This window comes from Protomyctophum parallelum (genome assembly GCF_964188405.1).
Source record: "Protomyctophum parallelum genome assembly, chromosome: 11".
Lineage (NCBI taxonomy): Eukaryota > Metazoa > Chordata > Actinopteri > Myctophiformes > Myctophidae > Protomyctophum > Protomyctophum parallelum.
Window position 1 is genome coordinate 16,606,325 of NC_139707.1, and position 16,558 is coordinate 16,622,882.

The 16,558-nt window shown below is 42.7% G+C and overlaps 1 protein-coding gene across 1 annotated transcript; it reads left to right on the forward strand.

The window, feature by feature from the left end:
- The first annotated feature begins 787 nt into the window (after window positions 1-787).
- Window positions 788-5,939, forward strand: LOC310866819 (atypical chemokine receptor 3-like). The gene is made up of 2 exons (XM_083776572.1): window positions 788-902; window positions 3,772-5,939. Exon 2 carries the CDS (start codon window positions 3,837-3,839, stop codon window positions 4,998-5,000), a length of 1,164 nt encoding a protein of 387 aa, XP_083632698.1. The 5' UTR covers window positions 788-902; window positions 3,772-3,836; the 3' UTR covers window positions 5,001-5,939.
- The last annotated feature ends 10,619 nt before the right edge of the window (window positions 5,940-16,558 follow it).

Below are 16,558 nucleotides of genomic sequence, written 5' to 3' on the forward strand. Positions count from 1 at the left end.
GTCCGTGCATGCGTGCGTGCGTGTTATGAGGACCAATCTCTGCACCACAATAATAGAATATGAGAAACAGGTATATTGGTTTACAATTCCAAAAATATTCAGGTTGCGGCTGGGATTAGGATTATATACATTTAAAAGTATAGGTTTAGGGGTTGGAATAGTAAAGCATTATTAATACTGTATATAGTTGTGTGTGTGCCAATGTCATGCACACAAAATGCTGATACAAGCTCACTAGCAATGACAATGCATTGTGATATTGTAGATTGCTATTTTCAGCTATAGGCTTGCAGTTAAAAATGGCAAAAACTTTAATGGCATTCATAAAGTCCTATAGGACATTATACTGTATGCAGTAGGTAATACAAATTATGTTTTATTTATTTGTTAATTAGTTGTTAATTATTAGTCTGTTGCCAATTCCCCTGCATAATGCAATTTTAATAAAATACAATTAGGCTACGAACAGGAAAAGTCAGGGCCTCAATGGATTTATGTTGACGTATGTCAACATACATTTTTTAATGTTATAACATTTAAAAACAGTCCAAATGTTTGCCTTGGTCATTATAGTGTTAAAAGCCCAGATGTAAAAAAAGAAAAACTTTCATGCATGAAATCCGATGCATGCAACGTTTCTTGGCCGAAACTGTACCGTATGCAAATTACAAACGTTTCAGGGTAGGGAGTAGGGACCAACCCTTGAATCAGAGAACATCAGCAAGTGTAGTGCTGTGGGAGTTACGATCTCAGATTCATTGACTCTTGACTGACTGTCTGAGGAGATTTAGAGTCGGACGGGCGCAAACAAGAGCAGAGCTCATATCTCAAAATCGAAAAGAGTATTTTTATTTTTATTCTTCATCCGAGCAAACGGGACGACTCAAGAAAAACAAGTAGAGGTAAGCATCTATAATTCTTTAGTCGCTTAAAGGGCAGGGCAATAGATTTATAGAGACTAAGTAGGCTATTATATAGGTTTAAGTTTCTCGGCTTAATTAGTTCGTAAAACAAACTTTAGTGACATGTCCTATAATAGCCTACGATTGATGTTGTTATTCACGCTTATTGTATGCTATTTCTGCGAATATCGTACGAGTCGCTGTTATTTTTCCTCTGTCTGGCTGTCTGTCTGGCTGGCTGCAAAGTCAAGTGCCCGGTCTGCTCTGCTTCCCAACCAGGCAGTGTGGTGCGCATGCAGCGCTGCGCCGTACACATCGACCTATCCAAATACAATACGCTACAATGAACCAGGCATCATGAGTGACACATTGTTGATAGGCTTCTAGCGACGTACGCCAATACATTGCATTTGCCGTGCATTGAGAAACAAGCGCTGTTTATGCATGCATTTCAACTAATGTGTCTATTATTATTAGTATTATTAATGTGTGTTTCATCAGCTTATTGTGGGCACGCACCCACTGACTCAGTGCGTGTGTTTGAGAGACAGACAGACAGACAGCTGAGACAGACAGACATTGAATTGAATTGAACAATGTGGACCCTGTTGTAAACAAGTGTAATGCTTAATTGGGTCGTCCACTCACAGTTGACAGTCTTTGTATTGAGTTTGTGCTTAAAATGTACTGTAAATTCTACAAACTGTTAATAAATATTTCAATCAATCAATCAAAACAGACAGACAGACAGACAGACAGACAGACAGACAGACAGACAGACAGACAGACAGACAGACAGACAGACAGACAGACAGACAGACAGACAGACAGAGAAAGAGGGCCAGGGATAATACATAGATTAAAGCCTATATGTGCTGTTTGTGTTATCTGATGGTGTGAGTGTGAAGGAGCTAAGCTTGAAACCTATGTGGTTACCGGCTGGCACCTCCAGGTATTTTCCATATAATAGAAGGGAATTAGACAGATACCAGTGTGAGGGTGCATTTTAGCATACAAAATCCCTCAATTAGAAGGGATCAGCATCCTGCAGCTGTTGCTGCAGGTAATGGCAAATCTGAGATTTCAGCTAGAGTGACTTTGCTGAAATCTCTCATGAACTGTATAAGCCTATTATGGACACTTTGGACAGGATTCAGCGCCATAACCGAACCTTGTTTCCCTATAAGCTACTACACTGTCTGAGCAGCCGAAACAAATAGGTCATTTTACTCTTACTTGCACACAAGACCTAACAATAAACACCTTGAACCTGATGGGGATAAGATAAGAGTTGTCACTAGATAGAATCACATACAGCTTTGCGAGGAGGATGCTGTGAATATAAGGCACATTTCCCGTTCTCCTTTACACATGCAGCTGGTTTAAGCGGTCACATTCACTGCACTCTAACCCGCTGTGACGCCCAGCGGTCAGTGACCCCTTTATGTAGCTGTGCACAGTAAAATCCTCAGTGATCATTTATCCATTCCTACCTCTGAGCGTATACAAATGTAACCAAATCGAACTTTAGCCGGGCTTCCCTCCACTGATGTTTCCACACATTTCACTCATTAGTCATTGGCCACACATTTTCAGCCAAAAGCGGGAGGATTAAGGACCCCTGTGTACTGGTTCTGACCCCTCACCTTTCACCCCTTGCCCCTCACACTGACGCTAGCAGTCAGAGGGGCCAAGAAAGACATCACACCAATGAGTAGAGTCTCAAGCATATAGGTCAGGTTGAGGCACCATGACACCCTGCAGATCAGTGTAACCACACCAGTCTATACAGCAAACTATAGTTACATTTAACTTAGTGTTAAATGTACCTAAGACAATGTACAAATGTTACATTTGTACAAAAAAGCATAAATGAACGCTGAGGATTATAGTGTGTAGTATGTGTGTGTCTACCCTGTGTGTGTGTCTTTTATTAGTTTCAGATGTTCTAACTTGACGTAGTCGATGATATGAGGAGGCTTTTCTTTGATCCTTGGGGCGGTGAAAACTCGTCTCTCACACTCTCCTCGCTCATTTCAAAAGAAGAAGGGGGGCATGGGATTTTTTTTGTTTCTATAACAAGCAGAAAAAGCAAAAACATTCTTTATTGTGGCATCAGGTTTCCCACTCTGGCTTGTGCTATATCTCGGAATGCCCGGAACGCTCCGGAAATACACTCTGTTTGGGTTTCCAGGTCCCATTTCCTCACGTCTAATCTGCACTCTATGCTTTCTGGGGCTAATGTAAACATTTCTAGTGCTGCCCCCTGCCCGTGTACATCAAATATGGGGTGACTGCTCCTAAACTCTCCAGTTATCACTACTTTAAAAGTTTTTAAACTCATAAAAACTGTGTTTTTTTAAATTTATGATGATTTAACCACGTTAACATTCTTTAGTATCTGGTAGCAACCACAAGAGGCTTTGTGGTTTTATTAACAAGTCACTCATTCAAGTACAGAGTGTATTCCACAATATAAATAATGCTGTGTTTTATATTATCTCCGTTTACCGTCTAGTCTAATTAATTAAAAATGTGTGGGGCGCTAATATATTAAAGTCTAACTCATGTTGATTAGGTGATGTAAAAATGATGCACAACAAACGGTGCAAACACTGGCGCCTCTCAAAAATCTTGAAAACAAAACATGTGCATCCCACGTGGCCAGAATGATGTCAGTCATCTATGACGTATATCTATGAAGTATGACTCCATATTTGGGCAAGGTTTCAGCCCAATCTGACCACCATTGGCAATTGTTGCTATTCTCGAGCAAGTATGCAGGGTTAAAACTCTGTCTGGGAGGTTGGGGGGTTTATACTTACTGTATGTAGCCTACTAGTACTAAGCTCATGTGTTGGTTCAACAGGACGTGTTCCAGTGAGAGAGGCGTTCCACGGCAGTCTGCTCCCAGTCTGCTCCCAGTCTGCTACCATGGGCCAAGAGCTGAGTCTGAGCACCAGCGAGCTGGAGGACCTGTTGGCGTCATGGGGGGACATGAACTTCACGGACGAGCTGAGCAACAATTTGAGCGTGGACACCACAGTGTGCACCACGGCATTCAACCGCAGCTACTTGCTGTACTTCATGTGCATCATTTACCTTTTCATCTTCATCATTGGCCTGGCGGCTAATGCATTGGTCCTCTGGGTCAACGTCCGCTCCCAAAGAGACTCTGTCCCTCGCCACGAGACGCACATGTACATCGCCCACCTGGCGGTGGCAGATCTGTGCGTGTGTGTCACCCTGCCTGTGTGGGTGAGCTCGCTGGCCCAGCACGGCCACTGGCCGTTCGGCGAGATGGCGTGTAAACTCACGCACCTGATGTTCTCCGTCAACCTCTTCAGCAGCATCTTCTTCCTGGCGTGCATGAGCGTGGACCGCTACTTTAGCATGACGCGGCGCGGAGACGGCGAGAAAGGCAGGCGCAGGAAGCTGATCCGCTGGGGGGCGTGCGTCGGGGTGTGGCTCTTTGCACTGGTCGCTTCGCTGCCAGACACCTACTTCCTGCGCGCTGTAAAGTCGTCGTACGGGGACACCATGCTGTGCAGGCCTGTGTACCCAGAGGATACCCCACGCGAGTGGATGGTGGGCGTCCAGTTGAGCTTCATCCTGTTGGGTTTCGCCATCCCCTTCCCCGTCATCGCCGTGTTCTACGCCCTCCTGGCCAGAGCGCTTAATAATGGCTCCTGTTCCTCATCCTCCTCCTCCTCTGCCTGCTCAGCGGTGGATCATGAGCGCCGTGTGAGCCGCAGGGTGATCCTGGCCTACATCGTGGTTTTCCTGGGCTGCTGGGGGCCGTACCATGGCGTCCTTCTCGTGGACGCTCTGGTTCAGCTGGGCCTGGTGCCTCTGAGCTGCTGGCTGGAGAACGTGCTGTATGTGGCCTTACACCTCACCCAGTGCCTGTCCCTAGTCCACTGCTGCTTCAACCCCATCCTCTACAACTTCATTAACAGGAACTACCGCTATGACCTCATGAAGGCCTTCATCTTCAAGTACTCCACTAGGACTGGCTTGGCGCGCCTCATAGAGGCCTCCCACGTGTCCGACCCTGAATACTCCGCTGTGGCTCTTGACAACCCGCCACAAGTCTGAGCTCCATTCAGGCCGCGGTAATCAACCCCAGGAGACCGTCTCTAAATAGTGATGACATAAATGTAAATCAGTTGCTTCTACGCATCGCCTCTAGACAGCCTTTCAAGTTTATGTAGATTTATTTTCCATAAATATCGGCAGGATGTCAATTTAGATTCATCTGACCAGGTTTTCATGCTTATACAGTAATATGTCTACAGACTGGCTCTCTACAACGTTGATGGACAGAGAGGTGTAAAGCACTTAGAAATGTTATGAAGAGAGTTGTTCCCTATACTGTAAAAGGTTGTTAAAGCCAAAACAGTGACTGTACATTTCTATCTCTCTACAGCAAAGATATGGACCAATCATGAACTAACTATGTAGTATTTTGCATTGTGTATGTGTGTTTTTCTATGTCCATCATGCACATGTGTGTGTACTGTATGGGTATTTGAGTGGATCTGCCTTATTTGTAATAGAGGGCTAAACATTTTCCTCCACTTTGTACATAATCAGAGGGGCATTAAATACTGTACCATTATTATTGGTAGAATAATATTAGTCTTTGTATTGAATCATATTTATATATTGTATGCTTTAATCATTTTGCGCACTGTGATTCCAAGTTCTCATGCCTTTGATAATCTGCATTATGCTTCACTCTAAGCTGCCTCGTTATTTTTAGTTGAGTCACTGACTGGCTCAATGGTCCAGTCCTGCTGTCAGATAAAACTATCACCTCACTTCCTAGAGATGAAACCTTCAGATAAAGAACTCTATAAATCAAGCTTAAGTTTAATGTTTTGTTTAGGCCTCTATTTGGTTGACTGCGGAGAATTGAAATTGCGAAATGACCTTCACTGCTGAGTATTTCACTAACCTTTGAAGAACCCCCTGTCACTTATGTAGGTCTGTTTCACGAAAACGTTCGTATTAGTGTATAAAAATATTCCACAGTCCCGATCTCTGAAAAGTGATCAAAAACAATTAATTAAACAATGAAAACAAAAGACGGGAATGTCGTGATCCGCAGTCAAACTGTAAATTGTCTGTATGTTAATTGTATGTTAACTATGTTCACATATATACAGTACACTGTAGACACTAGAGAGTCAAACCCAGAGTACTTATTTGTGTTAAAAGGCACCCTTTCGGAGTCTGTAAATATGTACTGGATTTTACTGTGTAGTAGAAGTTTCAGGTCTTTTCAGATGACGTATAACAGTCTATCTCAAAATGAATTGGATTAACTTCATGTGTGTGCGGTCTGGTTGTCGACCCAAACCTCCAACATACTTGTATGGTTCTTTGCCTGAAGGCTTCAGTTCCCCTCCCTCATTTCCCGCCGTCTACAAGGACTACTGAGTCCTGACCTGCGAGAGAGCACAGTATACATAGCTCCAGTCCTGTTTTGAAATACAGTATACAACTGAATAGTGATTGAACGTGCCAGCTAATTTTACCATCAGTGCTCAAAGTTAATGGCGCAAAAACGACACATGTCCATATGGTATTAATCCTGCTGTGTCAGCAGCACACAAGCCTCAGACAGCTATGCCTTTATGACCAATAACTGGGAACAGCTTTACTGCTCTCTCATGTAGGTAGCAGCTGTGGTGTATACAGCTAAGTGTTTTTTAACCCATTCTGAACGGGAACCCATTTTGGTGTCAGCATCATGTCGTGCTTTAGCTATTTAAAAATAGCAGATCTACAAGCTCATATCGCGCCACCGAGTGGCGCGATACGAGCTTGTAGGTCTGCTATTTTTGAAAAATCGAAGAACGACTGACATTTTTTTAGAATCTGATCTCGGGTCAGAATGGGTTAAGGACTGAGTAGCAAGGATAACTGAGTGCATGTGCAAGTCCAAAGATATTTCTCTATGTCTTTTAGAGATTTGTGTGTGTGTGTGTGTGTGTGTGTGTGTGTGTGTGTGTGTGTGTGTGTGTGTGCGTGCGTGCGTGCGTGCGTGCGTGCGTGCGTGCGTGCGCGCGTGCGTGTGTGTGTGTGTGCGCGCGCGCGCGTGTGCATGCGTGCGTGCACACATGCGTGAGAGAGACATAGATATATATATATAGGGAGAAGAAGTGAGGCCACACAATATGCATCACACAGCTCAACAGAGAGAGCTGATGTGTAATCTGTCATAAACATGGAGATATACAGTTCGCTCACTGTCTGTGGTCGGAAACACATTTTGTTTGATATGTTTCAAAGAGCACATCGTATCATCTAAATCGGTTACGCATGCATACTGTTACACTGAAAAGACTCTGCGTTGAGATTAAAAATGAATGAAGACATGACCATGTGCCTACAAGAACAGAGGAATTCCATTGGTATTGTAATGTTTACCATGTGTTTTGTTATATATTAAATATGAAATAAGTATGAAAAAACGATTTTGCCTTGGTGTGTTCTTTAACTAATTCAATATTCATAACTTGTAACAGACCCTGATATTATATTAGATCCCTTTAATACGGATTTTAAACCACAAATCCGAACTGCATTCATAAGACAAAGTGAGGCAAATGTGCTTCTCCTGACAATCTGGCAATGGACATGCAGTCATAGACTAATGCCAAACACAAGTGTCACTGGATGTGCTTAATCTTACAGTATGTAATTTATGGACTGTATCCCTTGCAGTGCAGAGATGGACCATGGCTTCAACATGGACTTTAGCTTCACACGTAGAGGAGGGGCATATTTCTCAATTACTGTCCTCATTAATTCATAGCTTATGCCGGCATGAAATCATCATGAGCCAAGAAAAGAGAAGGCGTTACAGTGGATTTGGAGGTTGGTAAGACAAAGTGCCATGCGGCATACATCATTGTGTGAAGCAGCTAGAATAGCCTATAGCACTTTTACACAGACAAATGCAAGAACCCCCTTAATTTATGTCACAGAACACTGTACACATGAGTTTTCAGAAGAACAGTAAATAGTTGATAGTTCAAATTGAGGCGCTATTCTATCTAAAGTACATCAGAAGTCCATGTCCTACACAGCATGTGTCCAATGTCTCACTAGACTGAAGCTGCAGACAGACTGTATGAATGTAACACACACCCCTGCCGCTCTATGATTGAACAGCTTTTGTTTTAGTTGGCTCAGTCTGAGGCTGTGAACTGTTTGCTTCCCTTTACAATTTGTCGGCTGTGAATGATTCCCTTCTTGATATTCCTGTCGGTAGGACATGCTTACCCAGAGCAAGTCAAACAGTATATCATCCCAGAGCTAACCATCCGCGCTCAAAGTTAAACATGCCCAGTGTGAGTGAAATAAAGCTTGGAACTCCAGGGCATTAAACTCCATCAAGTTTTTTGAGTTTCTGTCTTATCAGCTGCTTTCAGTTCTCACCATCAGGGGCACACACGCACGCACGCACCGACGCACGCACCTCTGTAACTCAAAGTGATGATCTATTCAAATGCTGCCTCAAACCTCAGGAATAATATATATGGCACAGTAAGTGATCCTAAAGCTGATGAATTGCACAGCGGCGCTCAGAAAAGCAGTAAAAAGTATGGCACAGGCCTGGGCCATGGCTCAATGGTCCAGGCACCATGGCTGGTAATCCAGTCTGGCAGTGTGCTGCGGGTTCGACTCCCGATCCCGACGGCCTTTACTGCATGTCTTCCCCCCATCTCTCTCCCCATTTCCTGTCAGCCTACTGTCTGTCCCTCCTTAAAAAAATATAAAATAAAGGCGAAAGCCACAAAAAAAGACATATAAAAAAAAGTATGGCACAGCAGATGTTATATCTACAAATTATCTGTTTTCTAACTTCCAATCCCGTTTTTTTTTTTATCAAGACCCTCTTGTACCCTTTATACAAGTTATAGTGTATGTTGGATGATGCTTTCTCTTTTGATTTGATTTAATATGTGGAGATAATGGGCCACATATGCATTTGGTGGAGGGAGTATGGCTTTATGGTATTATTGATGTTCTATATACCTTACTATAGTGGACTGATAACATGATTAAAGACACAGGGAGTAGAGCTAAAGAGCAATCTAGCAGGAATTTAGGGGCAGGAGTCATGCTGCTCCTCACGCAACCCTTGTGCTTTCGGTGGTCCATGGGAAACTTAATGTGATTTAAACCTTTTAGCACATTGGTGTGTGCGTGTGGTGTGTGTGTGGTGTGTGTGTGTGTGTGTGTGTGTGTGTGTGTGTGTGTGTGTGTGTGTGTGTGTGTGTGTGTGTGTGTGTGCGTGTGTGTGTGTGTGTGTGTGTGTGTGTGTGTGTGTGTGCGTGTGCGTGCGTGCAGTGGTGGGAAGTAACTAGTTACATTTACTTAAGTACTAGACTTAAGTATAGGTACTTTTACTTTACAGGAGTATTTCCAATTGTCAGTACTTATACTTCTACTCCACTACATTATATTTAAAAAATATTAAAATACATTAACCACTTCAGCCCTATATACATTTCGGCAATTTGAAAATAGCGCGTGTGCGTGCGTGCGTGTGCGTGTGTGATGCGTGCTTGCGCAAGTAAAATATTTGTATGGGATCAATTCTGTCATAATTCTGTGTAATTAGTCCCATATTGCAAGATTCCTACCACATTCTTGAACATTCATGACTTTGTTTTTCATGTTGAGTTTGAGTTTGAATCTTTAGTCATTTAAAAAACAAAACAAAATGGTTGTTAAGCAATTTACATTGATTAGTCAACATAGTGACTATTTTAGCCGAAAAGTTATGGGCTGAAGCATAAAGCTTATTTAGCCCACCTTTTTACATAATAAAAAAAAGAAATAATAATAATAGTCTATGATAAAATATCACAGTAGCATATATGAAAAGCACAAATGAAAAAGTAATATCAAGTTACCGTAGAAATATTACTAAAAACAGAAAAGGAAAAATAAATAGAACAAAAAGTAAACAAAATCTTTCACGTGAATTTCTTTAGGATAAACCAAATAACGGACAATTATTGATACTTGATACTTCCGATAAGCCTTAGGACCCAGGAGGTGTTTTTGAAGCACCTTTAGGATTTAGGAAGTTGTGCGATTATCTTTGTTTGTATGAAAGTTGGCTTTGGGGTCAAATGGGTATTTGCTTTATTGACTTAATTTAGTTAAAACTTTGTGAATAATATGCAGCTGGTTATCTCCAAATGTAATGGAAATGTAATATTTTTCATATACTCAGAGTTAGTTATTACCTGAGCAACCATTATGCGTCTACGCACGCACGCATGCACGCACACACGCACGCACGTGCGCACGCACGCACGCACGCACGCACGCACGCACGCACGCACGCACGCACGCACGCACGCACGCACGCACACACGCACACACACACACACACACACACACACACACACACACACACACACACACACACACACACACATGCAACATTTATACACAGAAACACACCCACACACAATAACATTTATACACAGCACTGCAAGCTTTATAGCTACAACTAAGATTGTTTCTGGCCTATACCCAAGGTTAATTCTCAATCAAGTTTGTGCTTGCTTCAGTGGATCTGGGATGAATTCCATATGTATTGCAAATGAAAGGCCTTGCTTGAATTATTAATGAAGCTCAAGGAGAACAGCAGCTGCTGTAGCTCAGAGGGAGTTTTTGGTGTGAATACAAGAAGCAGCCGAAGAAGTAGGAGGATAGTTTAGTGCTCCGACTCCTCTTCCCTCCTGGAGAACGGGCAGAGTGTTACAGACAGATGTTGGGCAGATGCTGAGCTGAAAGAAAGTAAAAAAATGAGGTGAAAGGCCATGCTGTCTGAATTTGGATCAAACATCACCAATCAAGCTCATCATTTGACACAGCCAGAGCTTATTTAACTTTCCAACATGGTAGCATTTCCTTATTCAACACCGCAGACTATACAGGAATACAACCACAGGAACTGAGGTGTGACTTATTTTGAGTTGTGTTAATATGTGAGCATATGATGCATCATGGAATATGTCATAAAGTAACGTTCGACTATAGACATCTTTTTGTTTACTGGAAATCTGGAAAACAGATTGTTCCAAATAAAGACGATAATTAAACACAACCCACAAGCCCCACAATATATAATCACATGTCTTAAATAGTCTCCCCCATGGACCGTACATACCACACACGGTCTTGACAAAGATTGACCTGTAGAGATTTGCCCCATAGAGTTTAAAAAACAACCATCAAATCTACCCTGAAATATAACCTATGCCATGTTGTTTTTTATCACTGCTGCCTACGGCCTGTAAACCCGAAGAGGCTTCTCACTCTTTCTTCACTATATGAGGGTGAAAGTCCTAAGTTTTTCCAGACCCAACACACTCACAGCCGTAAGCAGGACACATGGCTATGAAGCCTTGATATTATATGGAGGTGATTTATGCCACGATCCGTGCCTGAGCTGTGGATCCGGTTGTTTAGGCGCCACTTAATTCATCTGACATTCCGTCCAGTGAAGAGAGCAGACTGCCTGCCTATAGCTCACCCCAGATCAGCAGCACGCTCGTGTCAGTGTTAATGATGGAACTTCAAAGCCATGTCCGGGAAAAGGGGGCAAAATGCACAACACTACCAAACTCTTTGCCAGTTATTATGACTCAGCTACAGTATGTGAGCAGTTGGTGATGTGTGTGTGTGAGTTGGGTCATGATACGTTCTTTCTTTTCTTGTCTTTTCAGTATTTTTCAGTTTTTCAGTTTAGTTACTAGAGTTTACCTTACAAAAGGAAAACAATACAACAAAAGGAAAAACATTGGAAATGTAAATTAAGCCCACAGATATATGTACAGGTGAAATTAGTATAGATATACATGTATGTTTTAAAATGTTTTTAAAATGTTTTTAATTAGTGCACTAAACATTTCTGAACAGATTATATTTACATCAATATGTCTGGGTCCCCACCTACTGCACTCAGGGTTGACGTGTCACACCTGCAGTGATGGGAGGGGCACCAAAATGTGGTGTTTTGATTGGTTAATGGGGGCACTCCCTTAGTATAAAAGTACAAACTTTTGTGTATGTTCACATGAACTGATGAAGAGCAAACAGATCGAAACATTGTCAGAGAATTTTCAATAAAGAACGTCTTTCTTGTACCTGTGGTGTGTGGTCTCCATCCACTATCTACTCATGATACGTTCTTGTCATGTTATTTGTTACTTGCATACTGTACTTTTTTTTTCTTTCTTTTTTGCAAATAATAAATCTCACATGGAGATAATGGGAATTGGGGTTGCAGCATGGACCATAAAAGACACAAAGCCGTAATTTACGCAGAACCCCTGTTCTCTTCTGTGGATGTGTTTATCATAGCAGTCTGTCAATCATCCCTTTTTATTCTTCACAAGATAATGCATACCTTACCGCCGGCAATGCTTTAAGAGAACATGTGTGATGACAAACACAACTATATAGGGTGGGATAAAAGGGAAATTTAGTGACACCTAAAAATATACTATTATTCTGTTCCCTCATTCCCTGGTTCGGTGCGTGACGGTGTTTGAGCAGATGAATGTTCTCTGTTCCTGTCTGGGGTCAGACTCTGAGTTTCCACAGTAAAATGACTGTTTGCTCAGACAAAAGCAGCTAGACCAACCCATGCGACGCCTTTAGACTAGTCCACACGACATCTCTGAACCAGAACGCTCCCTAATAAGGTTTATAGCTTTATAAACTCCTAGTCGCATTCCTTGCTGCGACGCAAGACATATACAAGACACAACACACGCAAGAGGCCTCTGTAAAGAATAGCCAGATGGATTGTTTGCATCCACTTACAAACACATGCACAATGGACTATATGCACTGACGCACACACGCACACGCACACACACGCACACGCACGCGCGCACACACACGCGGATGTACAAACATCTGCACCATTGATTGCACTCTCTGTTACATTATACACATGTACTGTACATGTTTTTGATGATGAGATGAAGCCCTCTGAACTGGATGCGTTAATGAATACACTCTTAACACTCTCTCTCTCTCCCCAAGGGGATACTGGAATCCATATACTGTAGTATAGGTTGCCAAAAGCTTAATACATTTCACTGGCTTTTTGCCTGGAAATCACATTTGGAGACACAAAACTCACAGTTCAACCCAACACCCAAAAGGAATAGAATAAAATAAAGAAGAATACATAACATATGGCTTAACGTTACATCACAAAAGGTGGTGGATCTGGAGATTTAATCAAAGCTTGTTGCCGGTGGCTTGCATTGATGTGTGTGTGATATTGTAGGGTTTACATAGCTGCAGATGTGATTACATTGAATTCCGCCATCCTTGCCCATCATCCATTCACATGCTTTGTCACAGACACCCCATTGTATATATTCAAGCTTTCAACAAACTCTGTCACTGACGACGTGTCAGTGTTTAGGTTCCCTTGTCACTGGGCGAAAAAGAGTCTCTCTCTGTCTCTTTATCGTTCTCTCTCACTCTTCCTCCTCCTCTGGATAGTGGGGTAGTGACAGATGCTGGTATCAGTGTGGCTATCACTTTACAGGGGAGTTTCTCTCTCTCTCTCTCACACACACACACACACACACACACACACACACACGCACACACACACACACACACACACACACACACACACACACACACACACACACACACACACACACACACACACACACACACACACACACACACACACACACACACACACACACACACACACACACACACACACACACACACACACACACACACACACTTCAACACTTCACACCCCAGGGTGGGAAAGACGGTCTGGATTTCATTCAACAAAACACCTCGAAGTGTCTTGACTGAAACAGGGGATAGCCATCATCCCTTGTCAGGATCAGGCCTCCGCATTTGAAGGCCCCCACCATAGTCATCACTGATACTACACTCACTCTGTGCTTGTGTCTTTGGTTGCAGGTCCATACTAGCTCAGGCAATAGAGGGTATGCGCATGCTTAAAGTGAATGGCACATTGAGTGGCAAATCGAGTGGCAAAGCAACATGCAAAGTGAGTTTAACATTGTTTAACGTTGTTTAATGCAATCAGATATGACTTTTCTGTTTGGATGTATGGGCTGTCATGGCCAGAAAGTAGTTTTTTGACACTCAGTAGGCGTTCCCGCATAACTTCCTGGTTTGATGATGATGTCATGCGCATACCCTCTATACCGTGACATAAATCATCCAAGTGTGATCAGTGAGTTTTTTAATGCACAAATGCATATACACGCACGCACGCACGCATGCACGCACGCACGCACGCACGCACGCACGCACGCACGCACGCACGCACGCACGCACGCACGCACGCACGCACGCACGCACGCACGCACACACGCACACACACACACACACACACACACACACACACACACACACACACACACACACACACACACACACACACACACACACAGTCACACACACACACACACACACACACACACACACCCTGTCACACACACACACACACACACACACACACACACACACACACACACACACACACACACACACACACACACACTCAGTGAACTGGATTTGAACTCTCCCTAAGTGGAGTAGATAAGTGAAAACCCTGGTTCTGAATTTGAACTTCCCGTGTCTCACTGGCTGAAGTTATAGCTGCGGTTGGCCTCCATTGTGCACAGCATAATGACGCCTCAACTCACCGATGACCAGCATTATTCAGGTAACCCCCAGTGTGCTGTTTCTGTCACACTCCTCTGCTTGTGATAAAGGAGAGTTCTCCTCGCTACTGTTCCGCCAGGCTCGGTTTCACCACATCCAATAAACTTTTGTGCGGCATGACAAATGATTTTGTAAAAAGAAAATGGCTTCTGCGGAATAAAACAGAATTGAATTGAGATGAATGGGGATAGGAAGTTGCACTTTCCGTGTTTGGGGCAGGGGGTGGGGAGGTGGGGAAGCTGAGAGGCGGCACGCCCAATATATCTGACACCAAATCTCAGCATTCACCGGCACAATTGACCTAATGAAAACACACCAGAGTTTGTATTCCCCCTTGGGACTTATATTTTGAATAGAGTATTTTCAGAGGCTGAAGGGATAGTGGCCCCGTGCCCCCTTTTCATCCCCTTAAGCAGCCTGGTTTTAAATCACCTCATGTATCATTTACTGCTTTTCTAGCCTCGGGTCGTCACTGTGGTTGTCACAACTGTAACCTTGGATATTTTTCATTGTTAAAATAATACAGATTTGGTTGCAGCGAAAGAGTGACTTCTATATCCTTGTGAAAAATGTATATTGGTATTAGCATTAATAAATGGAATAAGAGGAAGGTCCCTAGAACACCTGTGGGCTTAATGAGTGGAATGAGGAAATGGTTAAAATCACATCATATTAATATATGTTGGGCAGAGTGAATGGAGACAGAAAAATTTAAGAGACATGGGACAGATTTTGGATTTATATCAACCTTAAATGAACGAACTTGACCGTGACAGAATGTGGGCTCTAATTCATAACCTCAGACAATTAGAACTTCTATATATTTTTATTATCATTAATAATAGTTGCGACTAACAATGGGACTATTCTATCAAACCAAAGAGTAAAAAGGACATTGAAGTAATAATATTGATATGATTCTATGCAGGAAGCTTAGCCACATTAGAGCGACTAGAGAGGGTTATGGGCCTCAGTTAAACACATTCCAACCCTGATCTTTTTTATTTACTGGACACAGGTCTTATTGGACATACTCTACATATGTATTCCTTGTATTGAGAATCATCCCAGTGAAACTGGATGAGTGTCCATAACCTTGCAATGTTGCCCCATCAACTGTTACCTGTGACACATAGAACATCTAAGGGCCATCGGGGTCCAGAGTCAATTAAAGGGAAACTTCACCCTTTTTGCAAAAAAATATAGGCCTATGTTAATGACGTTTAGAAGATTTAGAACACTTTCCTGGGGGGTCTTTATGTGTGTAATATGTGGTTTTAGATATTTTAGATTTTAGCAGTGAGCCCAGTGTCTCTGATGTCATGGACACTGGGCTCACTTACTTCCTGGACTACATCAAGGTCAATTAAATAAGGTTAGGAAGCGAAGACCGTACAGTGGACTCCATGTTGCTCCCTGGAAGGAAAGAAACATGCACAATTGAGACCAAGGAAGCTGAACATGGAAGTGTTAGCTGCATATAGCCCATTGAAATGAAATGATGAGGGCAGGGCAGGACAGAATATACATATACTCTGGCTGTAGTTCATTGTACAGCATGAACACATTTCCATGCTTCATTTGGCATCCATACAGGAACTCACACCTCACACACACTTCATTGTTGACATTCACGGGCCATGACTGCACACTCTCAAGCTGAGAAATACAGCCATACTGAAAGGTGTTAATACTACTATTCAACTAGATTAGTTCGGGGGCCACAACTGTAGAATGATTTGTGTGTGGAGGGCCGCAAAATGTGTGTATTCTCAAAAGGCATTAATGGTAATGAGCAGGATAATATACAGTATGTCTATACAGGTATATGCTACCTGACCATATACCAGGAGTATATAAGCTATGAGGGG